This window comes from Plasmopara halstedii (assembly GCF_900000015.1).
Source record: "Plasmopara halstedii genome assembly, contig: Scaffold_2904, whole genome shotgun sequence".
Taxonomy (NCBI): Eukaryota; Oomycota; class Peronosporomycetes; order Peronosporales; family Peronosporaceae; genus Plasmopara; species Plasmopara halstedii.
The window spans coordinates 149,722-176,592 of NW_020189809.1; the positions used below are offsets into that span (position 1 = coordinate 149,722).

The window sequence follows — 26,871 nt, forward strand, 5'->3', positions numbered from 1 at the left end:
TAGCATGGGGGAATGTTAAGAATGCTGCTGTAGCCAATGCTTGCAGTAACTTATGAGTTATGGTAACTGGCTCAAGTGGTTTAGCATCGTGATGCTAAAAGGATGGTTAGTGCGTGTTTAAATTTATGGTTAAGACTGCATATGTCTGCATAATAAAGTGTATACTTATTTTAGGCTCGCGCAAAGGCTGAGTTAGAGTGTTCCACATACCTTAGGATGGGTTGGTAGCTTTAAACCTAGGTTTAGTATATTGTGTGGCCCTCAAGGCAGTTGCGCGTGGGCCCATACAATTGCGTCTAACATTAATACACTCACTTCTGCATTTGCACACACAAGCACACATCACTTCTACCGCTGCCCTTCTTATATCCTTCAAAAGCTAAGATGGCGCTCAACGCGCAAGTCCGATTTCTTAAGGTTTGCTGAAAGGTAGACAGCAAAGAAAGTTTCCGGAGGTCCGACTACGTAGATGCCTACCAATCGAGAGATCGCGTCTTTCGCTTTAGTGGCGGGATCTGCCGAGTAAAGGCCGTATTCCGCACGAGGGTCTAAGCCCGAACGTAGTTACGAGCGCAGGGTAGCCACTCTGTGAGCAGCCTCCAATTGCTACTCCTGTGCCTCGTCGAGGTGAGTGGTAATACTACCATTTCCCCCGAAGCCGTGAGATCGAGGAACGGATATGGTGTCCGCAGGGCTTGAGCTTGTCATCCCATGCTGGGAAAGTAGTGACCGACTCGTAATCGATTTCCTCCAAATTCTCGACGAGGAACCGTCGTCCGGGCGGGCGCGCTGTGTTGCGTTCGGTTGCCAAGGGCTTGGATTGTGCTTTCCGTGAAGCCGCGGACGTACTGTCCGGAGATGCACCCTGTGCAGAAGAATAAAAAGGGTTTTGCCCGCGGGCGCCCTCGCTACCAGCTAGGCTGGGTGTTTTGCGTGTCGTAGACACAGCGCTCATAGAGCGGAGAAGGTTAAAGTTATTCTTGTGAACGTGAAGGTGTCTCAGACTCGCGAGTCTGGTACGAGGCGACCATTCAATGTGAATTGAGGATATCCACAATTATTATGAGGGAGAGTGTGACGGATTTACATGTACCATTGTAAGAAAGGGCGGGTCGCACAAGATTCTGCGAACGTAACTAGGTGTGTATTACACAGTTAATGTAATCATACAGTGGTGTGTTACACCGTAACTAGAAGCCACCACGTGGCAGGATTGCCAGTAGTAATGCATGTTACTATATTAGTAAGGTTTTGCCATATTAATTAGGTTTTGCTATAATAATTAATATTCCTATATTAATTTGATAGACCTAGGGTTTCAGATAGTGGTGGCTCTACCACAACAAAACACTTAAATACAGTTTCGATTTTGAACAGAAATGTTCGTTTGCCTTGGTTAAGGCTCACTACTTAGCAGTGACGGATCGCGATTCGCTACACTTGTACTGGTTTTTGGACAGAACGTAAGGTCGGTGACCTTGCGTTGCTACCTCTGAGCAAAGTGCTACGCCTCCCCACTGCAGTGCAGATCCATGAATATTTGTTCGTCTCGATAATGATGACAAGCCTCATGTGTACATCGTACTCTATGAGTATGATCTGCTTGTCGGTACACCACGGATGTTGATGTGGATGCGATTTGTGCTGCACTTTGTGCCAAATTCACTGAGAAATCTCTTGGCAATGCTAGATATGTGATATGTTTTCGGGATGGAAATTGAGTTTGCACCACAGATAATGGAGCTTGTGTTGAGGCAGACCCAGTTTATAAAGAGAATGCTTGGGCAATTAGAGCAAACCGAAGCAAATGCTACTTGATGGTGCTTGGTCAGGACCTTGCGCCCGACGAATCGCATGAGGGCACAAAGATGCTCGGGGCTGCATAGAACGATTTGGGTCTCATTATCTCATCGACAATGCTACCAGCCCCGACATTAGTGTTATTTTGTCGACACTGTTGCAGTACCTGAATTCTCCATGTGAAGCGCACTGGCGGGCGGCAGTGCGCGTCCTGAACTATCTCAAAGGCATATCTACACATGGGGTATGGTTCTGCGCTAAACAAGTGATCGACTGACCATCTAGAAAACACGATGTCAAAAGGAATAGATTTGCATACAACGCTTATGCAGACGCAAATTGGATAGGTGGTAAGCAGACAAGGCGCTCATCGTCTCGATTATCATTGCTGCAAACAGGTTAGCCGGTCGTGTTCAAGAGCAAGCGGCAGACTGCGATGGCTGAAGCAGAGTATATGGCACTTGCTTTGACCATGCAAGAGGTCATTTGGCTACACTACCCGCAGGTTGAGATGGGGTTTATGGCTGATGGCTCCACTATCGTTCGACTAGACAATAAATCGGCGATTAGTATGGCTACTAATCAAGGTCACACGCCTCGCGCGAAGCAAATTGACCTACACTCAATTTGTGCGAGACCACGTCGGAGCAGGACGCATCAAGCTAGCGCGCGTACCCACAGAGGATCGACTGGTCAATTTTTGTACTAAGGCGATGCCGACGCCTCGCCTGTTGCTGCTATGTCAGAAGATCAGGATCGACATTGCGCATGTTGAGGGGTAGTTTTGAGATATTGTGAGACCACGGCATGGTTTTGTGTACGGTGCACAAAGTCGACTTGCAAGTTGAAATGATCAAGTTTGCAAGGTATTTTAGAACAAACGTCAGTGGTTGGGAGCTGTTAGGGTTCCTATAGTTAATTTACTTTTATTTTGCGCTGCGAGTAGCAAGACATTGTCAAAAGCTAAGCATCACAGGCTTTTGTTCGCCCAAGCAGAGAAACATTATACTTGAAGACTTGAAGAAGCACTCGCATCGATAATAATGTTGAACCGTATCGGGAAATTTCCGAACGTTGAGAAGGAAAATTAGCAGGTTCTCGCTGATGAAAACTTGCAGATTCGTATGCTGCACTATCTGTCACAGCACACACAGCAATACTAATCTACGCTATATTTTGTGTACGTATGAAAATTAGACAGCTACTATCACGCAATACATCTAAATAACTCTGGCTCGAGCTCTTCTTTACGTATGGATCTGATAGTGCCTTAGTTTGTTACTGATGCGATCCGGGTAAGTCTAGCATTGACATAAGCTATGGCGATCTAGTATATATTGATTGTATTACCCGTTTTGGTTGCTGTTCCTAAAGCAGCTCGAGCTCTAGCCGAACACATCAAAATCAAGAGCAACATGTACCTAGATACTCGAGCAGCTCTCGGTTCTGCGCTTTGATGATGGGCACATCCTCTGTGCGTTTGGGGCGCAAACACTTTGAGTCAATTTTTTCTCTGTGCAAGGTGCACGACAACCCTGTTTCATTCGGTAGCACTCATCGTCATTTACACGGCCAAGTCGCGAGATGACTGTTTTCTCGATGAAATGTAACACAACTTAATAGAGTACAGATTACAGTAAAAACTGGGAACGGTCGGAATGCTTATCTATATATTACTTCTAAGGATGGCAGGGGACCGGTAGCCCAAACGCCAGACGTGGTAATCACTTGCCAGTAAGGCGTCCGCCTGCTATGAGGGTGCAAGGCTACTCAGTGTACCGGAAATTTGTGGGAACACGGATGCCACCCATCGTGAGGCCGCTGATGCTTAGCATACAGCCCTATGAGGACGTAAACGGAAAGACTTCCTTCGCCTGGTTAGATAAAGCTCAAGCGGCCATAAACAGTACCGATGTTCTAGACAAAGCAATAACGCCAAGCGCATGTGGTCTCTACGGTATGGAGAGGTCACTCGCTAGATTGGGCACTAACGTACAGCACCTCTGTGAAGAAGCATTTCTCACATCGGAGATTTGAAGCGACATTATTTCGTGAGTGTTTGCATCGGTCGGCCCGGCAGTATAGGTGTGTCTTAAGTTCTTGTCCACTCGTTTACTGAGTCAAAAATGATGAAATATGTCCTAAGGCTAATTACTCTTATTTCCGCAATGATATCACTCTGACGTTGGCGTCAACATTAACCATGGTCGGTTGCATTTTATTCAGTAACTCTAACCTGGTTGATGAATATTTTAAACTACTTTTGAGGGACTGACAGCCTCTCTCCCTCGAGCATGGTGCTGTGAGGACTGCCAAATAAACGAGCGAGACTCAATCCTCTGGTGACGCAACTTTTCAGGCCACACTGTCGCTATATACAAACCTAATTTGACTATAGTCATTGACAGCGACAAAGAAGGTCTACTTGCAATATAGCGTACCCTTGTCAATTTCAATTTCAAGGTGTGCCTGCTCGGATCTATCCCGCTTGTGATCTATACAGATCATGAAATATTGCGCGCAGCAACGTCGTCAGTAGAGAATGGCAAGATGGATATTCTCAAGAATTTTAGAAAATGCCTTTGGGGTAAGGGATAACAGGGACGGCTTATGGTGGTGAATGCGCTTTTTCATCGCTTTAGTATTTAGAACTCTTTCATATTGACTTTAATTTGTTTTCCTTTCATATACGAGGCATGCATATTAAAAAAAGAATGTCCATGTCTCTCATCCACAAGTTTTGGTATTGAAAGATTTTTTTATTTCACAGGAGCTGTTTCATCTGGACCAGGAGCATCGCGTTTACATATAAAGAACGCTTTTGCGTATATACTAGTCTTATCATGAAACTCTTTATTATTTATCTGAAGGTTATGCCTAGATGTTTTGCTTTGGAAGTCTTTGTTTTTCTGTAAGCATCGTACGTGCTTGATCCCGAAAAGCTTCTATCGAATGCATAGCTTTATTCATTTTAGTGTAATCAAAGTTGCTCATATGCTTTATAAAGTTGTCGTCATTGAACATCTCGTACATGAAGTTCGCAAGAGCTTCCATGTTTGCATCTGCTTGAGTTTGATGCGATACATTCTTACATTTCTTCGTCGATTTGGATGTAAAAATGGTCTCTTTTGGTTAGTCGGGGCCGATCATGCCATAAAAAGATGGCTTTGATCACTTAAGAGCTTTTTTTTAGCTTACTAGTGATTTGATCATAGTCATAATCACGCGATTTGCTCATGACCTGTTGAACAATTTGCCAAAGAATTGCTGCTAGCGCCATCTAGAGCTTGCTGCTGACACAAAGCTTTAAATCTCACACCTTAAAGAAACCTTGGCGATAAAATTGAATAAGCGATCGTAAGCGTTTTGCTTAGAACGAATCGGTGATGCAATTCCTATAGTTGGGATAGCAATCAGCATTAGTGATGTCATCAAACCACCATCAATACCAGACTTTAACATTTCTTGCACAAATAAATCGTAACCAGAGTTGACTGGGTTATTTCACACAGGAAGATTGCCAACGGTTGCGTGTAAATTAAGTAACGCGGCAAACGGCAAAGTAAAGGTCTGCGGAACAGATTGATTACGTCTGAAAAGGGACTGGGTCCTGTAGACATATTCGTGAGGACAGGTTGCATGATCGATTCTGTGGATTGAGCAATATCGTTCATGATCGTCCATTCGAAGATTGAGTGGTGAAGTTGTTGGTGACACGCTCAAAGTAATGGAATGTCCTCCTTGGAATGAGACTGGTGGGTTTGGACTAAGTTGGAAGTAATAAACGAATGTCCTCCTTTGAATAAGACTGGTGGATTAAGACTAAGTAATAAACGAGAGAATGCATAAGATAGGGCAATAACACTTACAAGCGCTACTTCGATCCGCTTGGATTGCGTGATTCCAAAACATAACTCATATCACGAAATCGATATCCAATATCGTCAATTCGGGCATTGTGGGCAATGTTGATTACTATGCCTCGACTACTTTCAGAACGGAAAAGAAGACGATAATGAAATTTCGTGATTGCATTTTTTAAACTCTCAAATTTGTAGATATGGTTGGCTTCATCCCCGAGCAGACGCTTGAAACATCCGCGAGAATCTCAACCTTTGACTTCGCATAGTTCATCTTTATTACTATAAATAATAAAAATACATCACTTCGAAGACTTCGCCATCACCAAACTCAAGGCTTTCTCTCAAATGTTAACATTTGACTTCAATATTTCAGTGTCGAATGTTAATGGCTTTGCGTTGATTGTCAGAATGTAAACTCTATAATAATTATTATCAACGTATTAAATGCCCGTTTTTAATTTAAATCAATATATCTATCAGAAATGAAAATAATTAAGCGCTTCTTCCATGCTCTAATATTGAAAAAGTCCCCCTGACTAAGGTTTTTCCTGAGTTTCCGCATAACAAACTGGCTCTAAAATTCTGCCCAACTTACTTTAGTTGCTAAATGTGTGATATTGCGATAGTTCAGTGACTTTTCAAATCAGGTTTCAGAAATTTATAAACACTTCTAAAGTTTCATAGTTAGATTCACTCTGATGCTGCGTCGTTCAGAAAGGCAATTATGGCAATGCAAGACAACCCACATTAGGATAAGGTGACATTCCGCGATCATTCTCTTGGGGTCCACAAGTGGATGAACGTAATGGAATAGGTTTAATTGTCCGCTTAACCTGTGCATAAAATGATATTTTGAATACCCTAGACTCCACTTGGTACCATGTAGTTCTATGTAGTACTTAAATACACAACATGACATCGACATTCATTATCTAGAGAAAATAAACACTATAGTCTTCCTTTATCTTAACAGCTGATCAATTAAAGACGTGTTCTCGATTCGGGTGGGAAGTTACAGATTGCGTAATCTACCTTCAGAATGTTTCTTCGGGTGTTTTGTTTCTGTATGGAGCGAATAGATTATTGGGGGCATTTTTGTAATCTTGTGGGTCCTTTAATAACATATGTGACATATTCTGACGACCATAATTAAAAAAATAAAAATCATGACAATTTGGCTGTTGTATGCTTAGATTTATGTCGCCACATGTTGACGCTGTGATACTTATACTGCAAACTTACTATAATTGCTGAAAGTGTAATCCTTTACTTCCTGCTGAGATAAAATATACCATTTCACCTAATTTGTTCTGCTCTACGTCTTGTACATACTGCCACATGTAGGTTCAGAAAAACATCCTGTTGCACCGTAAACACGCGTTATAGGTCCTTGCATCATTCTTTACGACAATATTTATAGTCGTGGTGCTGCTTATCACTCGCAATGTGGACAAACACTTTACAGCAGAACTGCTGGCAGCCTGTCATATGTGTGAACACGTAAATAATGGACACGTTCGACTCTTTGTACTCTATTCATACATGGCATTTGTTCGAACTGAATACAAAGCGAACAGACAAGCCGACATCAGTAGGTATCCCAGCCAAGGTATCACTATCATGACAATGTAAATGCTGCCTGCCTTTCCCACCAACTCATTTTTTGATTTAAATAGCAGCAGATTTTTACTCTGAAAGTCTCTGTACTTTTTGTCTTCGTGGTTACAACAGCTAGCTCGTTCTAATGGCGTCTTCATTCCTGCTGGCTTTTGAACTACCAGCATCTCACCCCCAGCCTTATCCAAAGAATTGGAGCGATACGGATCAGCAGATATTTGAGACCTTGCTACTGCCGTCTTCTTCTTCATCGTCGTTCTCAGACTTGTCCGACTCTGTCACTTCGATCGAACTAAAGTCTACTAAGAAGAAGACACGGAGCAGCCGCAAACGAGTGACTATAGAGGAGAAACGCATCAAACATCGCGAAGTTCAGCGTCGCTTTATGCAACGCAAGAAGGCGATGCTGGAAAGTGCCAAGAAGTCCATTGTGACACTTGAAAAGCAAGTGGCAGTGCTTCAACTTTCGAACGAACGCGAAGCTCTCGCAAAAGAGAAAAGAAAGCTACAACTACAAGCAGATGCAAATGCTGCGTTGCCAGCAGCCACACCGACACTTGATGTGCTTGAGATGATATTTAATCAAGAAGGAACAGCCGTGGAGCAGCTATTTCAAGCTTTTACTGTGCACCAGTGGCAGGAGCTTTTGTATCAAACGCTACAGAGTGTGGATGAGATTTTCACGCAAGAGGCGATGAAAGCTTCGGGGATGCATGTAATGGGTTGGTCCGATAGACGCCATGTTGAAAATACCAGCGTCAAATTTACGTTACACAAGACTTTCCCACACGTGTGTGCTGAGAGTATTTGGAATATTACATGGCAACGATTAACTACTGATAGCTATGGAAGTTTCTTTAGTCCATCACTGTTTATACGGGTCAGTTGGAAGACTTTTTTTAACTTAGCTCTTATCAATGTTCTCAATTTTTAATTGTGTATTGTAGAAACGTTTGCTACAAAAAGTGTGTGACGATGCCATCATCATTTACCGAGTGATATGTTACCCTCAGACTGGAAGAGTTTCACGTGCAATCGAAGTGATGAGTCGCGTTAGAAGACAATCCGACTTTGTCTATTTTATTCGTACGCTTGACTTACCAGATGTCAAGGAACGAGTATGTGCCACGGATATTTGGACCCAATCATTGACGGTGCTGCGTTTCATGCCGAGTGACTTGACTCGTCCTCAAGTTGGATGTACAGTTCAATATGGTGGCAACTACGTCAACATACCGAAAGGTGGCGTCAGATACTGGCTAATGGAGGTTTTGTTTCTTGTGCTTCGATTTGAAGCGTCATTAATCTCGCCCATGTTTTCATTAAGCAATTGAGTCTATCAGTCTACATATGAAATGTTTATGTAATTTATATGCTATTCTAGACTTATTGTACAACAAACATTGTCGATATTTGTTACTAGTGATTGTCTAGCAGAAATATATTGTGGTGAATGCTTGTTGAAGATGAAAAAGATGCGAGTGAGTTTAATAAGTAGCAAGACACTGATTTGGACATTTATGTGTCTGAGATGTGCACATAAGTATAGATGGACATTTCAATAATATCCTAATTTTTCAGAAAAGTAGGCCATATCTTACAAAAAGCGATGAAATATAAATATTAAAGGTTTGTTTGACTTAGAATAGGTGCAGATTATACCACTGACTAACTGCGATTTCGACGCAAAAGCGTGACACAAGAATAGCCACTTGATCGACTTGATATAGTTAGTTTTAAACCAGGCAAAGTAGAAATTCTATGGCTGTAAAACAACTATGTTTTATGTATCCGGTTGGCATGTGTCGATTGTACCGTATAGCTTTGCCCACTGCGGCAGTGGCACCTCAAATTTCCAATTCGCCGACTCATATCGATAAGAATGCAACCACAAATTTGCATCTCCGACATCTACAGCCACATCTTTTTTATGCTCAGCAGTGCAAATTTCGCAAGCTTGAACGCATTTATCCTCGGTGTTTCTCAATATTTCTTCCTTGAAATTAAAAGACTTTGCAGTGGGATGAAGTATGCTTGAAACTTGTTCCAATGCAGCTTTCGTTTGCTTGTCATTGTTTTCAGGACCGTACAGCGGATCATTTACAATAGGAAACCCCAGGTGTTGCAAATGCACTCGAATTTGATGAGTTCTTCCTGTCACAAGGAGACATTCAACAATGCTTTCACCACCGATCGGGGTTCCACGACGACGCAGCAGCGTCATACATGATTTGGAATCGGGTGACGCAATCACACATCGTTTGTGTCCTTGGCGTGGTGACATCAAACCAATTGGAGCTGTCACGCGCCAGAATTCGTCACTAGCGCTAACAATTTTTACAAGTTTTGAGGTGAGCCGAGCAAATCCACTTGCTGTAGTCGGAAACTCGCCTTTTACGCGTGCTACATAGAATTTTTGTACAGAACGATAGTCAGCATCTCCATCCAAAAAATTAGCTGAAAGCTCAGACGATAGGCTTCGTGCTTTATCGGGAGTTTTGGCGAGAATCAGCAGTCCTGATGTTAGTCGATCCAATCGATGAACTGGAAACAACTCGAATGTCTGGAACTTCTTTTTTACTGCAGCATCTCGTCGATCATGCTCTAGCATTAAAGTTAAAGAATTAAATTGATAATTTCCAGTTGGATGCACAGGAACCCCCGATGGTTTGTTTACGACCATTAACTCGTCCGTTTCTGCGTGGATCCACGTTTCGGACAACGACGACAATGTCGACATTTCCATGACATTTTGCAATGGCAAATGAACATCAGGCTCATGTCGATGTTTGATATGCTCAAAGAAGTCTCCAGCATTGATCACCGTATCTAGCAGCACATTGTTTCCGTTCACACGAATTAGGCCCAACTGAGCAGCTCGCACACAGTATTCAGTCGAAAGGGTCGGAAATTCATCGGCGAAGATTTCACACAGTGTGCGACCAGCCCAACGGCCTTTCACATACAGCGCAAAGTGATGTAAGTATGGTTCAATACTGCGCACGATGCAGTTGTTTCCTATTATTCGATTGTTACAAGTGGTGGACGTGCACGCTTTGTAGTGGACGATAGCGGACAGCGACTCATTTTCTATCATCCGAGTTTGACGCTCATTCCGACGCTTCCGTCTTGAGACCTTGATACCTTCAGCTATTTGCATTGACTTTCGGTCTGCCAGCCATTGAGCTTTCTTCTGTTTTCGCCGCTGGTTCTTACTTATTAAAGAGATGTCCGTCATTATAAGAGTGGATCAAGTAATTATGGTCTAATTCTTAAATGTAATATATCTTGTTACTCATATTACATAAGTAGACCCCTCACTTATTAAACCCCTATGCTGCCCCTATCTAAGCTGCCATCTGTGCTTCCGAATATCTGTTACGTCCGTAGCATCTCGCAGCGTGTGCGTACACTCCCGGACAATGTATTCGCCGAATTTTCTGCTCTAGCAGCTAAACACGGGGCCGTGAATCTTGGTCAAGGTTTTCCGACATTTCAAACCCCACACTTTGTACAACAAGCGGCAATTAACGCTATCACCAACGGAAATAATCAATACACGAGACCAGGAGGACATGTGAGCTATGTCGAAACATTAGCAGAAATGTATTCATCGTTATTTCGTCGTGAACTTAACCCCATGACAGAAATAGTGACATTTAATGGAGCGCAAGAAGGAATTGCGTCCATCATGGCAGCAGTTCTTGAGCCTGGGGATAAAGTTGTCACATTTGAGCCCTACTTTGATGCGTACATGACTGTTTCCCAGCTGCATGGTGTAAAGTCAGCTGGTGTCCCCTTTCATTTCGATACGACCAAACGTGCCGCTTTCTTGAGTGAGAATACTAACGTGGCCGAGCACTTTACGTCACGTGACTTCCAAGTAGATCTGGAGCTATTGGAGACCAAATTGACTCCCGAGACCAAAATGCTTATTCTCAATACACCGCACAACCCACTTGGAAAAGTCTTTTCAAGACATGAACTTGAACAGCTTGCACATGTCCTAGAGCGTCATCCAAACGTTATCGTATTAGCTGACGAAGTATACGAATTTATGACATTCGATGGACTTAAGCACGAACGTATCGCGTCATTGCCTGGATTTTTTGATCGAACTATATCCCTCTTCAGTGCCGGCAAAACCTTTTCATGTACAGGCTGGCGAGTAGGCTACGCAGTGGGACCAGCACACTTGATTGGAGGCATCATCAAGGCGCACAGTACGGTTCCTTTCTGTGGTACAACGCCATTTGAAGTGGCATTGTCGTCAGCTTTTCATCAGGCAAAGCATAATGGATATTACGACGAACTGAGGGAGACGCTACAGGTAGAAAGAACCAGCAACAGATTGTCCTGAGTGGTTATTTCTAATACAAACACTTGCACGCTCTAGGCCAAGCGCGACCGTCTATGCGCTGCACTGCAAGCATACAGCTGGCGCCCAATTGTTCCAGAAGGAGGCTACTTCGTGTGTTGCAACGTGGAGGGCCTGTCGTACTACGATGAGTTTCGGGGTACAAAGGTTACGCCAGAGACGCCCAAAACGGTAAGCATTCTGTCTTTTGCGAACGGTAGTGCCTTAAAAGCTAACAGAACAAATACTCATTCAGGAGTTACCTGACTACCAGTTTGCGCGAAAACTTGTCAAAGCTGGCCATATGGCAGTGATCCCAACGTCACCTTTTTATAGTCGTTCAGAGCATCGTCTAGCTCCGGGTGTTGTGCGTCTTGCTTTTTGCAAGGATGACAAGACACTCGATGATTCAATCCGCGTCATTGAGTCTTTGAAGAATTAAAGCATAGGTGATTAGCATCAATGCCGCTGATTTTGCTGCACGTACTGTCGAATTTTTTCTGCAGTCGTTTTTGAAATCCATGGCAACATCCGTCTCCAATGCATCTCGTTAAATTTTGAAACTGGTACCTGCATAGCTGAAAAGTTTTTGAATCGAAAACTCAATGAAAGTGCACTATCCAGCGATATATGCGAAATTGAACGGAAGAACTTAAGTCGTGATGCAAAATCTGCATCGAGCGCATTTGCACCTTCAAAACTGAAGTTTGGTTGACACAAACTGGGAAAAGGTAACTCGTAGCCTTCAAGACGTTCCTGATATGCCATTTGATGAAGTTGTACGCAAAGAGCCTTAGGGTGAGGCTGAATTATGACACTAGCATTCGAAAGCTGTCGCAACTGTTGTAAGTCGGGAAGATCAGCGCTGTTCTGAACAATTGCAATAATAATTTTTTGATGCATTGCCATAAGCATTCCGACTCGCTGACTATTGGCCACGTTTTTTGTTAAAGATGCGAGAGCCAATTCGTTTAGTTGTTGGCTCGTAACGATAAGCACTGCTGTGCGTACACTTACTAAAGCATCTGCTTCAGTTGAATCGACGACGACAATAGTACAGTCGACATTCTTAGCAGATAAAAATTCGGAAAAGATATTTGATTTCGAGAACTCCGTGTTGACATATATAATCCACTCTAATTTTTCTGGTAATGGCCTCGTTAGATCAACGGTCGATGTCATTGAATGCTGAGAATGACTGCAAGGGTTTCGATGATTATTTACACACGCTGATTGGAAATCTCTTTCACGGGCAGACGGAGTATTGCCTGACGAAAATACTCGACCCTGAGCCAGAGAACATTGCAGCTCAGCCTGTCTACAATCCTCAAACTTCTGAATAGGTTTCAAGCGATCTGCCTCGATCTTCTGTAATGGCTCTTGACTGGAGCCATCAATCTTCCTTAAGTGTCGCTCAAAGGGTTTTGCACAGTCATGGACCGAGCATTTCAATTTTCCAGGTCTTGTTGATGATATTAAATAACCAGTTTTAATAAAGCTAGAAGACGGCGTATCTTTAAGGAAGGTCATTTCTTTAACCGCTTTATCAGCGTCAGGATTCTCATCGACAGACTGAATTGACTTCGCAGCCTTCAGCAAATCAAAACTAGGTGAAGAATCAGCTTCAGGAGCACTGTCGTCTTCATCGGACTCAATTAAAATAGAAATAGCACGTGCAGGGGCTGGAACCACAGACGTCATTTCTGGGCGATCGCGCATCTCGTCAAGACATGCACGGATAATTCCATTGGATGGAAGCGCTTTGAAGTGCCTTCCACCACGGCGATTCATCAGTGGAGAATGTTGTGATTCAAACAGCGACCGCGCATAGATTGCTCTCATATCTGGTTTGGACTTTTTCTTTTTAAGCAACTGCCTGTTGCCATTTTCTTCAGAAGAATCGAATGATTGGGAACAGGAAAGCTGCGACGAATCGTCAATGAATGAGTCATCAGCCGCACCTCGAGAATCGTCCTCATACTCATCGTCTTCGTCATCATCTTGTCCTCCACCTTGGACGTCAGCCATGTTATCAATATACGCAGCTGTCAATACACGAGACATCTCCCGGCGCCTTTTAGACCTTTTGATGTGCTTTTGCCATGAAGGCGACGTCGCAACTAGCGATGTCTGCGCTCCGTTCTGCGATAAAATCTCGCTTTGCGACTGGTAGTCATACTTGCGTTTTAAACGTCGAAATGTTTTAAACTTTTGTTCTGAATCAGCAGGTGACACTAACAAGTAGCTTGGAGACGAAATATTGGCTGAGGGCATGGGCGAAGGTGGGCTGCGACGCCGTTTGTTAGCCGCCACGGGTGTCTTTTCCTGCTGAGGGTAATAGCAGGGAGCAACTGAGTTGCGGTGTAGTGGACAGTATGCCAGAAACAGAGTGTCACATCCATTATCTCCTCCTTCACTGCCACAGGATTCGACCTGATCCATGCGATAGTGCGCAAAGGCGGCACAACTGACATGAAAAGCGGTTAAACATTGATTGTGCGCGCACTGAATAATGCCATAACCCTTCTGTGAGTGGCACAAAGAGCAATCAAGAGTTTTGCGATCCGGGTCTAGACTCTTTATGTCACCAAGAGCAAGCAAATCATCCCCTTTTTGCTCCACACTAAGTTCTGGAATCCATAGAAAACACTGGACATGAACCCATTGGCGGCATGCCGTACGCTTATACGCACCGCCGCGATGTGGACAAAGCAGACAGTGTGGTTGACTAGAAGCAGCTCTACCATCATTGCTGATAGCCTCGATGCAGACGGCACAAAACCACTTGTCAGAGGGCAGAGTGTGAATGCCGTAACAATATTGATGCACTGCCACATTGCATCCGTCACAAAAGACAATAGGATCGTCGTCATACGACTCACTTTCAAGACAAATAGCGCAGTATTCGTCATCCACAAGCTCTGAGTCAGCCTCTTTTCGTTCACTTCGTTTTGCCTGCTGAAAAACAGTATCGGGCCAGGATGAGGACGGCGTCGTCTTTTTGAGCGTTCCAGGCTCCATCACTTTTATAATAGTGTCATCGTCCTTTAGATCCGTAAAGTTAGCCCCTCTTTTGTCAGGACCAAGAGTCCGTGCCACCTGGTTCATAGCCGCTAAATTAGCCTCAATCTTGATGTCAGCCTCATGCCTATCAGTTGAATCGTCATTAAGTGTAACTTTCCTTTCAGGAGAGGCTGACGAAAGCAACACAATCGAGTTATTTAATGCACTCTCATCATCACTGCGAAACGAAGGAATATGGGCTGAAGAAAGACGTTTCTCACAAGTACTTTCATCATTTTTTGACGTCTCATTCTTTGTATTACCAGAATCCATCGCATTTGTAAGTGTAGGTAACAACACAAATGAGAATGCGGACGAATCATCATCTTCGGCTCCAGACACCTCATTAATTTCAGACTGCCTTCGCGTTTCTGTCGCTAGCTCAATCAACGAGTGCTCATCACTTTGCGATTGGTTTTGAGGACATGCATCGACTATCACGTCATCAAATGTCAATTGACGCGTTCTACAATTTCGAGAAGCTCCTGCAAGAACCTTTGCGGAATCCGATTCTTGTCGCACTTCCTGCGGATAGAGAGAAAATACTTCATTAGATAAAGCGCTTGAAGAATTTAGAGTTTGAGATACGCATGCCTCTTTTTTGCTTAAGTTCTTTTGTGATTTGATCAAATCACCACCTGCGACAACCTGCGTCTCTTGTTCTTCCACCTTGTCCAAAATCGAGACCGTCGACATGCACACAGCTCGTGGAGTTTCTTGAATAGTGGAGTCTGGCTTACACTTCGCAGTTGTTGAAGTCCTAATTGGCACGCCGATACACTCTTCGGTGTCAAACATTGGCTGCTCATCCTTTCCAACAACAACAGGTACGAGCTGAGATGCTGAATCAACAAACTGCGGGCTAAAGTGCAATTCGCAGGAAAGCATCGACTCTTCCATCGGAGCTAACAAATACTTCCCTAGACTCGTGACATCAAGCTCAGCCGAGCCAATTTCATTGTCGAATTCCACACTAGTTAAGTTCGACCTTGATCGACGATACTTGTTGTGAGACTTTAACTGCAATGATCCACAGATACTTTCCTGACTTAAAGATTGCGCAGGATTGCCGATTGCTGCCAATCCCCTTTTCTCTTCGGTGTCAACACTCAGGCCATCTCCAAATTCAAAATCCTTTTCTAAATTTTCGTCGACACCATGTACCTTTCGAACTAGACTCTGCAGAATGAGCGACCGAGCAGAATATCTAACCCCATCTCTCTGAAATCTAGATGTCAAACAGCGCGTTCGACGTCGAAGTAAATGCGACCGATTACCATAGACGGGATACAATTTAGTTCGTAAGGTTGACGCAAAATTAGGTGGAAAGTATTTCAATTCTGCCACTGCTCGTTCAGCATCACTGAGCTGCCACAGATTAGGATCAAGTGCTGTTGTAAAGGATTTACCGCCAACTTGGGATGCGTGAAAATTCGGTATCTTCATTTCTAACTTTCTTAATTTTGGACAAATATTATCCGGGAGCATACGAGGACACTTCGAATACGTAAACCTGCTTTTAAAAGTCGTAAGCGCGCGACTTACAGTCTTTGACGCTGACGCACTTCGCGCCAACTTCTTCTGTTCTTCTCCTTCTGTCACAAGAACAATGACCTTGCCTACGCGCTTTCGACCAGTTCTACCCATTCGTTGAATCATTCGAACAGGAGACGTCAACGCATCAAATGAAACAATAAGATCCACCTCTCCAATATCTAAACCTTCTTCTGCAATACAAGTTGCCACAAGGACGTTGTATTCGCCCAGTCGGAACTTCCGCACAATGTCTTGTTGTACCTTTTGAGATTGACCTTTATTTTCTTTGTCTTTTCCAGACGCTCCTTGTCCAATGAAAGACTGTACATTCAATAAGGGTGCGAATGGACGTAACAAGGCAACAATTTCTGACACGCTTGCCCGATACTGCGTAAATACAATAGCTCGTGTGCTAGACTCTCCGGAAGTATGGCGCTGAAAGTGCTCCAGCAACACTTCACGCAGTTTGACAAGCTTGGGGTGGCTTGCAGTTGATGATGATCCATCAGCTATAATAGCAAGACTTTCTTCAAGTTTTTGAAATTCAGGAGAATACAGCATTTCTTTCTTAGACCACGACATTTTGCCTATCCTTCGTTCCTCAACCCAATGGATAATCTGGTCACGAAAACTGTTCAGTCCATGGCCAGTCAGTAAACTTTTGGCGTGTAGTAAACTCACAAGGAGTGCCAAGTCACTTTCTGCACTGCGATTTGAAGCGTAATCGGGGCTGTTCCTAAATTTTTCCCGCGCTTGTAGCACATACCAACTCGTAAGTTTGTCCGGGTTACTATTTTGAATAATTTGTTTACGCGAAAGACGCTGAATGATCGGTGTAAAAATTTTAAGAAATTGCATCTTGATCTCCAAAAGTTGGATACCCAGACGACAGACAATCACTTCCTCTTGCCGTGCATGAGTATACTTTCTTACATCTGGATCATCTGCTGATCGGCTTTCAATATGCGAGATTCGTAAGTTTGACACAACATCCTGAATGACATCGAATTTGGCTCCAGGTGTGGCTGAGAGCGCCAGTACGCGGAAGAATGGCGTTTTGGCTTCAATCTCCTGCACTACACAACAATAGGCGTAATTTCCAGTTGCCCGGTGCGCTTCGTCCACGACAACACAAACAAATCTTTCCGCATTACAGACACCGCGACGAAGATCATTTTGCAAACTTTGCGGAGTGCAGAAGAAGACGCGTCTTGTGTTCCACAAAACACGACGCATAGCTGGAGGCACATTTCCTTGAAGTTCTGCAGTATCTGATAGTGGTATACCCATGATTTCATGACAGGCTTGAATCTGCTGAGCTACTAACGGCTTTGTCGGGGCCATAAATACAATCATGCCAGTTGGGAACCAGCAATAGAAATTATACATGACAACTGCTGCTACAAGTGTTTTGCCCAGGCCTGTTGGTAGCGACACGAGTGTGTTGTGATATAATGCTTTTTCTGCTACGGTTAGTTGATACTCACGGATTGAGTAATTAGTTGGGAAGACAAAGTGCTGTGCAGCCTCATAGTCAATCTTGGGAAAGCTCGGACGCGTTTCAATGTCAAGGTATCTTGTCTTGGCAACCGGATCCTCCCCTGCTGTGATTTGAGATATCTGTAGAGGCAATACAGCCGGTGTATTAATACATGAAGTATCTGAACGTTTTGAAGTCAATACTAGCCCCGCACCAGCAGTCTTAGAGCACAGTAGTGTCTCTTGTGAGAGTTTTTCATTTTCATTTATAGCAAAGAGCGAGTTGTTCGATCGTCTACTGTCTTGAGGCTGTGACAGTGAGAGTGATGTCCCATCAAACGAAAGACAAGCCTGCACCGTCTTCTTAACGGCGGTAGAAGTTCCTGGCGCTTCGTAAAATTGACTTCGGAGTGTACCGCACACTTGACATGCTGTTTTTGACGCATTGTTCAGCAATGTACACGACTTGCAGCTCCAATCTTCACCAAGAGGTGAAATATCAGCAGATTCACACTGTTTCTGAGCTTGATTTGAAGAACTGTGATTGTTTATATGATTCTTTTCAAGCGCCTCAATCTCTGAAAGTAATGCGTCATCCCATTTCTCTTCCTCCATCCTGTTTGATGACAATTTTTAGTGCAAAACACTCAATTTTTAATCAATTTTCTGATTATTTTCAACATTTTTACCAAAAAGGTCAACGGTTACGTCATGTCCGAGTGCGGCGTCCTATGCCGATACTTCTTTCAGCAGATGCTGCTAGAGGAAAATGACACGCATCTAGAAGAATTGGCATCGTCTATGATGCTCTCATCGCGACCTACACTTGCTGAGTTGCGCCGTAAATTCCCGTTTGAAGGCTCGTACCATTTTCGTCTTCAAGTTGCGCTGTCTGACGCATTGGGTAGCTATTGTTGGAGGGATTTGACGGATGAAAACCAAGCATTTCCAATTACCGGAAATGGAGAAGTTTGTGTGAAGGTATTGCAGCTTACATATGATAAAGACGGAGACAAGACGACAGTTTTCCAAAAAGACGTTGTAGACGTAGTTGAAGACCGACAATTTCTTGCCTTCTTTAATTGGCAAAGTAAATCTAACAGTGATGGCAATTTCATCCCACACCCACAACAAATGCCTCAGCATGATGTGGGAAGTGTACTATTTGGTGTTAAGAAGGCTCTTACCTCCAAAATGAAAGGATCTGCCATGGCACAGACATTACAAAAGCACTCGGCACAGATGTGGGAGAAAGTTACGGCAGCTGCTGCAGGTGTAGGAGTTGGTTCGAGTGATTCACCGCCTACAGCGACAGCTCTAGCACAGCTGGCCAAGGTCATTGGTGCGTTGAAGGCCCCGCTGCATACTGGAAACCACGAACATGTTGACTTGCTGAGGAGATTATGGACATCTTGTTTTGAAACGCAGCCCTTTGTCATTACCGGTCCCGAGTGGAAGCGACTGAAGTTTCATTCTGGCGAACCAATGCGCGAGATGCGGTGTTTACTTCCATTGCAGTGTCTTGTGCGTTTTCATGAGGCACATCGAACAGTAGCGCTGTCCATTCTTAACGACCAAAGCGGACCAGAAGGGTTTGAATACGCGCAAGTGGGGTCACAGATTGCTTACATGCTGGCTGATATATTGCATTTAAAAGATGGAAGTTGCTTAGGCTTAGAACGCCCATTTTGGAGGCTGTTTGAAGACCCGATGGCCTTTTATGAGCTTTATTGCATTTCTTTCCGTGCCTTTGACGCCTCTTGGAAACGCAACGCGACCAAGTCGTCCGACATTAACATCCACGTTAATTACGTTGGAAATTTTGCCCAAGAACTACTTCGTCGTGGCCCTGTTGACATGGCTAGTCTCATTGAGCTTGCTTATCAGTTGCAGAACTGGTAGACAAAATAGCGCCTGATGAAAATTGCAGAAATCATATACTTTGCTTTTCAGCTATAATTGCACTGCAAGCATTATTTTTATGAGCTCGTTGACTCCTGGTGCGTCCGAGCTATTAGCCAATTGTAGGTGTGGAAATGTCTTGTGAAGCTTGTTCATGACTTCAATGCGCTTTACAGGGGTGTCAATCTGAGCGAAGACTGCACTTTCTTTCACTTGATCCGCCTAAGAAAAGTTGGTTAGAAATTGTGACAAAACATTCTTCTTCAAGATCAGAACTACCAGAGTTGAGTCTTCAAAGCCTTGAACAAGGGTATTTTGTACGTCACGATACACAAAAACAGTACCAGAAGTGCTAATGCTCACAATCGTGGGGTCAATATGACCAGACGAATCCTGAATATTTGCTAAAGAAATATCAATACTAATGCAAATTTAATGTTGACAATAATAATTAGCTTACCACAGAACATTGAGCAACCTGGTAGCAGCATGCGAAATTGCACAAGTCGTTTTTCGCTTTGAATTGCGTACATTTGACCACTCCAAGTGCAAACGACAATCTGCAAATCAGCATTTGTGAACATTAAATTAGCGTAGAGAAACCTCATATCACCCAGCTGACGTACAGCATCGTGACGTTCTCCACTCGTCGCTGACATCTCGAGTTTGTCAGCGTTTACAACAGGCTCTGATAGCTGTAAAGATAAACAACGTTTTGTGACTGACATCAGAAAGCACAATTGCTACCAACATCGCACCAGTGCGCACCTGAATTTCCCAAAGCTTTTGTCCTGACGACGAGAATAACGATACTAGGCCATTCAATGACACAAGCGCGTTCATTCCTCGCTTTCCTCCTAACTCGATGTCATTTACAACAAAAGTAACGCTGTCATTGTCAGCTTTTGGGCCATTCCAAGGTCCGACATTTCGCACGCCTTCATTGTTAGGTCCAGCGATAGAAAAGACGGCACCAGAAAAGCATCTGGCTAAAACTCGAGTCGGCGTATCTGACGTCGCCGGCAGTACAATTAGCGCTTCAATCTCGCCATTTATTTCCAATTTTGCAATCTGAGTATACTCTGCCAGCTTAATCAGACCAGTCGTAACCTTATTTACTCATTTTTTCCTTCGCGAAAGTACCAGACGAACCTCATCAAAATTTGCATGGTCGCTATAGATGAATACACGTCCATCACGTGTAGCAACAATGACCTCTTTGTTTACGTGAACCACGTCACAGACATTAAGAGCAGCATTCTTGAATAGTAGCATCACATTAATAACATCCCCCATAACAATTCCGCTTTTATCAATATACATATTTCTCACAAATTCGGAGCACAATTGCAGCACTTTAACGCCTGCAACAGAGCGGAAGACAAAGCATTTGCCTTCTGCCGTCGCAACAACAATTCGAATCTGGGAATGCCCAGTTTAAATCAAATGCAACTCCTTCTTTCATCAAGCAGCACTCACATCTTCGGCAAAAGAGTTGTCCAAGGACATGGATGTCACGGATCCATTTACCTCGCAACTTCTCCAGAGTGATAGGCGATCCCCTATAATCTATTGATAGCAGCGTCAGTCTTGCTTTAGACGACAACAGTGAATACGAGGAGACTCCGCACCTTAAATATTGAGACTTTACCCATTAGAGTTCCAAAAAGCAATTCCGTCGCTCCGTCGCCGTCCACGTCGCCCACTGCGTATGCATTGACCAAAATCTTACCATCCAATTGTACAACATACGTCGGCGCTAGCTCTAGCTACAGATACCCAACGTCAACGTCAACGTCAACACGAAGTTTAAAATTCGATCTACATCTCCTACTTGTCGGTGCATTACAAGGCTACAATGCTAAGAATTAGAAGCCTGTAATAACTGATGCTTTAAATGTCACGGAGAAAAGTCAAAGAACAAGTTGAAGTTATAAGTTTTTAAAATCGATCCTGCTGACGTCACTTTTGCCATGCGACCGATCATTGCCCGTCGACTAAATGCACGTCTGTTCTCTCGCGGCATATCCATTGCGCATCATATCCCTTTGCTTCATGCAGTCTCACCCTTTGCATCAAGCAGTCAGCACACCAATTTCTCCTCTCTAGACAAAGGACCATTCACTCGATCCCGCAAGAGTCAACAAGGAAACATCCCTGAGCACACATGCGCAGAATTGCAGCTCAATCGCCTGGCAGTCATCGGTGGTGGAAATATGGCCGAGGCTATTGTCACGGGTGTGCTTTCAGAGGGGCTAATACCTAGTTCTAAAGTTGTCGTCTCGGATCCAAATCCGATTATGCGTAGCAAGTACGTTAAGCTTAACGTGGAAACACATACACGTAATAGCTCAGCAGTTAAAGACGCGGATGTGATCTTGGTGGCAGTTAAGCCCCAGGTGGTCGATGATGTAAGTCAAGTCGTTGGAAACCTTACAATAAGTCCGTATGTTTGTTTATTTTATATTATCATCATGACAGGTGCTGCGAGCGGTGAAAGCAGCAATGGACCCAAATGCATTAGTTATTTCTGTAGTTGCTGGACAAAATATCAAGCAGCTACAACAGCTTTTGGGACAAGACAGCCACATCATTCGCACCATGCCGAATACGCCAGCCATGATTGGAGAGGGCACAACGGTGTGGGCGCAGTCTGCTGAAGTCACGAGTGCACAGCACGAGCTAACGAAGCAGATTCTTGGATCATTTGGAATTGAGGTATGGCAAAGAAAGAGGTAGATTACCAAATATGTTTACTTACAACCGATCGCGTGCTGCTTTGAAGGTGTTTGTAGACGATGAGAATGCTTTGGACATGGCAACTGCGCTCTCTGGATCTGGCCCGGCCTATTTCTTTCTTGTTGCTGAGGCAATGATTGATACAGGAGTTCATATGGGCTTTTCTCGAACTGTGGCTACGGTACGTAGTGTTGCCATTGCTTGTTTAAGCGATTATTTGATACTTACATAAATTCTTGCAGAAACTGGTCCAGCAAACGATGCTTGGATCTGCGCTATATATGCAGTCAGAGGATGTGCACCCGGTTGAGCTGCGAAATAACATCACAAGCCCAGGAGGTACCACCGCTGCTGGTCTTTATCGCGCTGAAAAAAATGGATTTCGCGCAGTCATCGCCGACTCCATTTGGGCCGCATATGAGCGCTGTCTTGAGCTCGGCTCCTCCGAGCCTGTGCAGCGCCAGCGTCCGCGCTCTTGAGCTCTAGAAGCGATGCTGATTTTTGTCTTGGTATTTTCAGCAAAAAAGGAAGTCTTTAATTCAAAAGTGCACAAATATAATATAAGCAAAAAAAAGTCTGGCAGCATTTTTTGGTGTGTGCAACTACCGTGCCGATCGAAAACCGGAAGTGGAACCTTTTCAGGTGCGCCAGAAACACTGGTTGCTTTAAGAAGGAAAAGAAAAATCTCCTCGGTGCTGAGCAGATCCAAAGTACTCGTAGATATTTTGTTGATGAAAGTACAAAACATTCGGCTGGAAGAAACGAAAGGTTAGGAATCCATGCAAGGTCTTTAGATAAACCCTTCACGAAGAACCGTCAGGTCCCACTAGGCAAACTGGAAGAGCCGAGGCCAATCTATTTCGTGAAGGCCGTAGTCAATGTAATCCACAACTCAAAGAAGCAAGTTTCTAGGAGAGGTGGGACTCACAGCTCAGAGTTATTTCATGTTAATATCAACGTTCCGGGCTTTGCCTGCTGTGACTAATTCTGATAAATCCAGGAGCGTCGTGCTATTATGTGTGACGCGCTTTTGTCGAAAACAGTAAAAGTATGTGGATTTATTAAAAATGCCGAATAGCGCGTTGATTTAGGAATGTGCAAGATGATAGCAAGTTTTCACTTGGCAAGTCCAAGACTGTTTAGTTCCCTACAAACTACCAAGTGTGTTAGGAATTTGCGATCTTCCACTTAAGCAGCTATTTACGTTGCATTTTGAATCCGCACACACCTAAGTTCAAAGATAAACGTATCCAAAGTCGTGCAGATCCTAAAGAACCAAAACTGTGGGAGTCTTCGAGAATATGCGCTCAGATAGCTTATATGCCAACATAGAGAAGTGTGTCTTTTGTCTTGACGAAAGCCCATCTCTAAGATGCTTCCTTAGGAAGCATGGAAAGCAGGCAGCATCATCATAGATCAAGTCATGTTAGATCGTCGCTTCCACAATCCCCAAAACTTCAACAAAACGTTCAATCCTGGTCAATCAATTGCGCAATTACGATGCAGACTATGCCGACAAGCCAAGATCCCACACCAATCTTCTTAAAAGGATATTGAGGTACGACAGAAATGGCGGTCTCTGAGGCTGTGAAAGAAGGTTTTCTGTGTGCCAAAATATGCAATTTTCGGCGCTTCTGCCTTTTTATAGGCTGTGATATACTCCTAGCCGATGCCAATGGGCATGAACGCCTGATTTAGTGTCTGAGTCTCACCAGCTAAGCGGTAGAATTTTTTTTGTTATCTTCAACAAGAAGAGTATGCCTTCATCAAAATTAAGAATTACCTGCTTGGCCTTAAGCCATTTGCGGTCCATACAGATCATGCGTCTTTGAGCAGTGCGACGTCGTCACCAAATCTCTTGTAGAGAGCGAGATAGTTATCCTTCATTGCCAAATAAATCTTGAAGTGCGATACAAGCCGAGTAAGTTTGATGTGATAATGGATGCATTTTCGTGTTGCTCCAAAAATAAATTCACATGTTGTTGCAACATAGCTAATTTGGTGACAGCGTACGAATTAGGCGCAACCTGTGTTGCTACGTCAAATTTTTGGAGAAGAAAGGAGTCTAAAAGCTCAGATATCGGTTTATTCAAGCGCGGATGTGCAAGCTAATGATATGTCTCATCCCATGGCTTGCTTTGACGAAGCACTGATCCCATGACACTCAGTGTGTAGTGGTGCATCCTAACGAGGACCAGAAGTATAAAAACATGATACGCTTTTGACTTTTCCCGAGAGAAAGTTTTATTGCCCGGCAAGCGCGAATCCCTACATATATGTGGGTAGGAAGCGTGCCAATTTGTATAAGCCTACAGCATGCGGTGGTGCTGTTGGTAGCCTACTAGCTTTGGCAGGTTGCTGGCAGCCCGACAGTATGGACTTTGTATACCGTCTTGTATAAGATGTGTTGGTTTTACCGGCGTTGTGAGTTTTGTGAGCCGTCTGAGCAATACGGCTAAGCTTAATGCTGTCTGCAATACCAAAATTTGTAACAGAAAACAGCAAAGCTGTTCCTTGAGATAAGTTTCGTCATCATAACTTAAAGGTGGCCATTTTGTCGAATCAGGATCCACGATTTTCTGCAATATTTGGCAAACATTGTTCATGGTACTCAGCACCAGATTGGATTTGTCAGCTGCTGACAACTGAAAGACAGATTGTTTGATGGAATGCGCGAATCGCCTGTTGAAGGATTTTCTTCAGAACACTAGTGTGCTGGAGTGAGTTCCATATGACTGTTCTTGTCGGGAAGCACCTGGGTATCCTTACCTATATAGTAGGAGATCGGATGCGAAGACGGCGCTTTCTCTGAAGGCTTGTTAAGCAGTTTGTTTGGGCGCACGGGAGGGTTTCTCAATGCAAATATACTCTTACGAGTTGACACGGTAAAGTGCGTAGGGAAGCGTTAGACTTGTTGTTTGTGATGAGTTCACTTTTGCGCAGTATCTTGACACAATCAATGTATTTTGAGCTCCAGCTAGTCTGCATCTTAGTTGAAGAGGGTGTTTTGGAGTCTATACTGCAATCTTATATACTCATCTCTTACGCCTTCATAAAAACTGGATCAAAACGATACGGTTCAATTATACGAATTTCACGTTACACTTTGATGTTATCGTGAAAAGTCATGAGTGACAAAATATCAATGCTCATAAATACGATGAAACGCCAAGAGAGAGAGGAGTCCGTGGTACGCGTGAGTTGCTAGCCGCACGTCAAAAACGCAGGCAAAATCAATTCCAAGGGATGACAATATTCGAATTAGACTAAAGAATTCCTTAAAATACGTATTCGTAACATAGCAGAGGAAATCGGATTACAAGGGAGGATCTAGGTTACTTTCCAGGTGGAATCGTACGTATGGAACCTGCAGCGGGGCTTGCCGTAGCTTTGCGCTTCCGTCACCGTCCTCATCGAGAAATGTGGGTGGCGGACGGTGACGACCGGGTCGACCGCCATCCGGTGACTCGTGATGCTCTTCGATCCCATGAGGACTCTTCGTGATCGGAGATCCGCTGAGCGTCGTGCGCCGGCTGCCTCACCTTGAGGATTACCGCGCTCTGTCGGAGCGATCCCTAGCCGTGGTGCAGGCGAATGCGTCGCTGCATGCGACGGTGGAGCGCTTGGCGCCATTAGAAATGGAAGCTGTTGCACTCCGTGCTCAGAACCAGTTGCTGATTCAGCTTCTGGATGGCCGAGGGCCCGTGGGATCTGCTCCGGTGCCGACGCTACCGCGTGCACTTGCGCTGGATCCCGGAACGGCTTGAGCAAGCTTACGTAAAACATCGGGTGGATGCGCATCCTGAAGATAACAGGGGCTGCATGTGCAGAAAGGGTTTAAGAATTTAATAAAATCCGGTCTCCGACCTTAGCGCTTTCTACTTTGCCTCTTCCTTTCTCATCTGCATATTCTTTCTGCAGGTCTTGGCTTTCAGCCATTGCATCGCGAATGTATCGTAAGACACCCAGTCTGGTAGAGTCATCGACTTCTTTGCGAATGATGAGGGGGCTGACATCAGCTAGCCGATCGGCTATTCCTCCCTCACCAAGCCCTGAGCCATGGGATGGCGGCGTTAGCGGGACGCGAGGATGAACCAGCCCATTCACGTAGCATCACTTAGCCGGTAGACGGATGCACTGCATTGTTCAGCGCAAGCTGTACGAGTGGCAACATGCTCCATCACCTCGGCGTCTCAGCGCAGACGCTACGAAGAACGTCTAACGTCTCCGATGACTCGGTTCACCCTTTAGGTTTGACAATCGGTCTGCGGATGATCCGCGGTGTACATATCTAACTTAGTGCCTAGCACTTTGAGATAGTCGACCAGAATTTTCCCGTTAAACGGGGGTCTCTATCAGAGACAATCGACTCTGTGAGTCCGTAATGTCGGGAAACACGTATCACGAACAGCGTTGCTCTACCGACCCTGTCGATGATGTCTGGCACCGCCGCCAAGTGAGCCATCTTGCTCAACCGGTCGACGAATACCACGACACCCGTGTTGCCCGCCGAAT

General features: G+C 44.3%; 8 protein-coding genes across 8 annotated transcripts; 4 read left to right on the top strand and 4 right to left on the bottom strand.

Moving 5' to 3' along the window:
* Positions 1-4,559: 4,559 nt before the first annotated feature.
* Positions 4,560-4,854, bottom strand: PHALS_05472 (uncharacterized protein; the record flags this gene model as incomplete). Its single annotated transcript, XM_024719019.1, has 2 exons — positions 4,560-4,651; positions 4,725-4,854. 2 exons carry the CDS (start codon positions 4,852-4,854, stop codon positions 4,560-4,562), a joined length of 222 nt encoding a protein of 73 aa, XP_024584359.1.
* Positions 4,855-7,407: 2,553 nt separating this feature from the next.
* PHALS_05473 (uncharacterized protein) lies at positions 7,408-8,614 on the top strand (the record flags this gene model as incomplete). The annotated part of the gene is made up of 2 exons (XM_024719020.1): positions 7,408-8,160; positions 8,228-8,614. The coding sequence occupies 2 exons, from the start codon at positions 7,408-7,410 to the stop codon at positions 8,612-8,614; spliced, it is 1,140 nt and encodes a 379-aa protein (XP_024584360.1).
* Positions 8,615-9,063: 449 nt separating this feature from the next.
* Positions 9,064-10,518, bottom strand: PHALS_05474 (rna pseudouridylate; the record flags this gene model as incomplete). Its single annotated transcript, XM_024719021.1, has 1 exon — positions 9,064-10,518. One exon carries the CDS (start codon positions 10,516-10,518, stop codon positions 9,064-9,066), a length of 1,455 nt encoding a protein of 484 aa, XP_024584361.1.
* Positions 10,519-10,614: 96 nt separating this feature from the next.
* On the top strand, positions 10,615-12,079 carry PHALS_05475 (kynurenine-oxoglutarate transaminase; the record flags this gene model as incomplete). Its single annotated transcript, XM_024719022.1, has 3 exons — positions 10,615-11,610; positions 11,677-11,829; positions 11,894-12,079. The coding sequence occupies 3 exons, from the start codon at positions 10,615-10,617 to the stop codon at positions 12,077-12,079; spliced, it is 1,335 nt and encodes a 444-aa protein (XP_024584362.1).
* A 160-nt stretch (positions 12,080-12,239) lies between these two features.
* On the bottom strand, positions 12,240-18,330 carry PHALS_05476 (dead deah box rna; the record flags this gene model as incomplete). Its single annotated transcript, XM_024719023.1, has 3 exons — positions 12,240-12,253; positions 12,330-13,526; positions 13,650-18,330. 3 exons carry the CDS (start codon positions 18,328-18,330, stop codon positions 12,240-12,242), a joined length of 5,892 nt encoding a protein of 1,963 aa, XP_024584363.1.
* Positions 18,331-18,426: 96 nt separating this feature from the next.
* On the top strand, positions 18,427-19,617 carry PHALS_05477 (elmo ced-12 family protein; the record flags this gene model as incomplete). The annotated part of the gene is made up of 1 exon (XM_024719025.1): positions 18,427-19,617. The coding sequence occupies one exon, from the start codon at positions 18,427-18,429 to the stop codon at positions 19,615-19,617; it is 1,191 nt and encodes a 396-aa protein (XP_024584364.1).
* A 51-nt stretch (positions 19,618-19,668) lies between these two features.
* PHALS_05478 (Quinonprotein alcohol dehydrogenase-like superfamily) lies at positions 19,669-21,463 on the bottom strand (the record flags this gene model as incomplete). The annotated part of the gene is made up of 9 exons (XM_024719026.1): positions 19,669-19,839; positions 19,897-20,021; positions 20,078-20,177; positions 20,244-20,312; positions 20,386-20,706; positions 20,770-21,039; positions 21,097-21,186; positions 21,249-21,386; positions 21,452-21,463. The coding sequence occupies 9 exons, from the start codon at positions 21,461-21,463 to the stop codon at positions 19,669-19,671; spliced, it is 1,296 nt and encodes a 431-aa protein (XP_024584365.1).
* Positions 21,464-21,833: 370 nt separating this feature from the next.
* PHALS_05479 (pyrroline-5-carboxylate reductase) lies at positions 21,834-22,835 on the top strand (the record flags this gene model as incomplete). Its single annotated transcript, XM_024719027.1, has 4 exons — positions 21,834-22,028; positions 22,099-22,335; positions 22,403-22,537; positions 22,599-22,835. 4 exons carry the CDS (start codon positions 21,834-21,836, stop codon positions 22,833-22,835), a joined length of 804 nt encoding a protein of 267 aa, XP_024584366.1.
* Between the last annotated feature and the right edge of the window lie 4,036 nt (positions 22,836-26,871).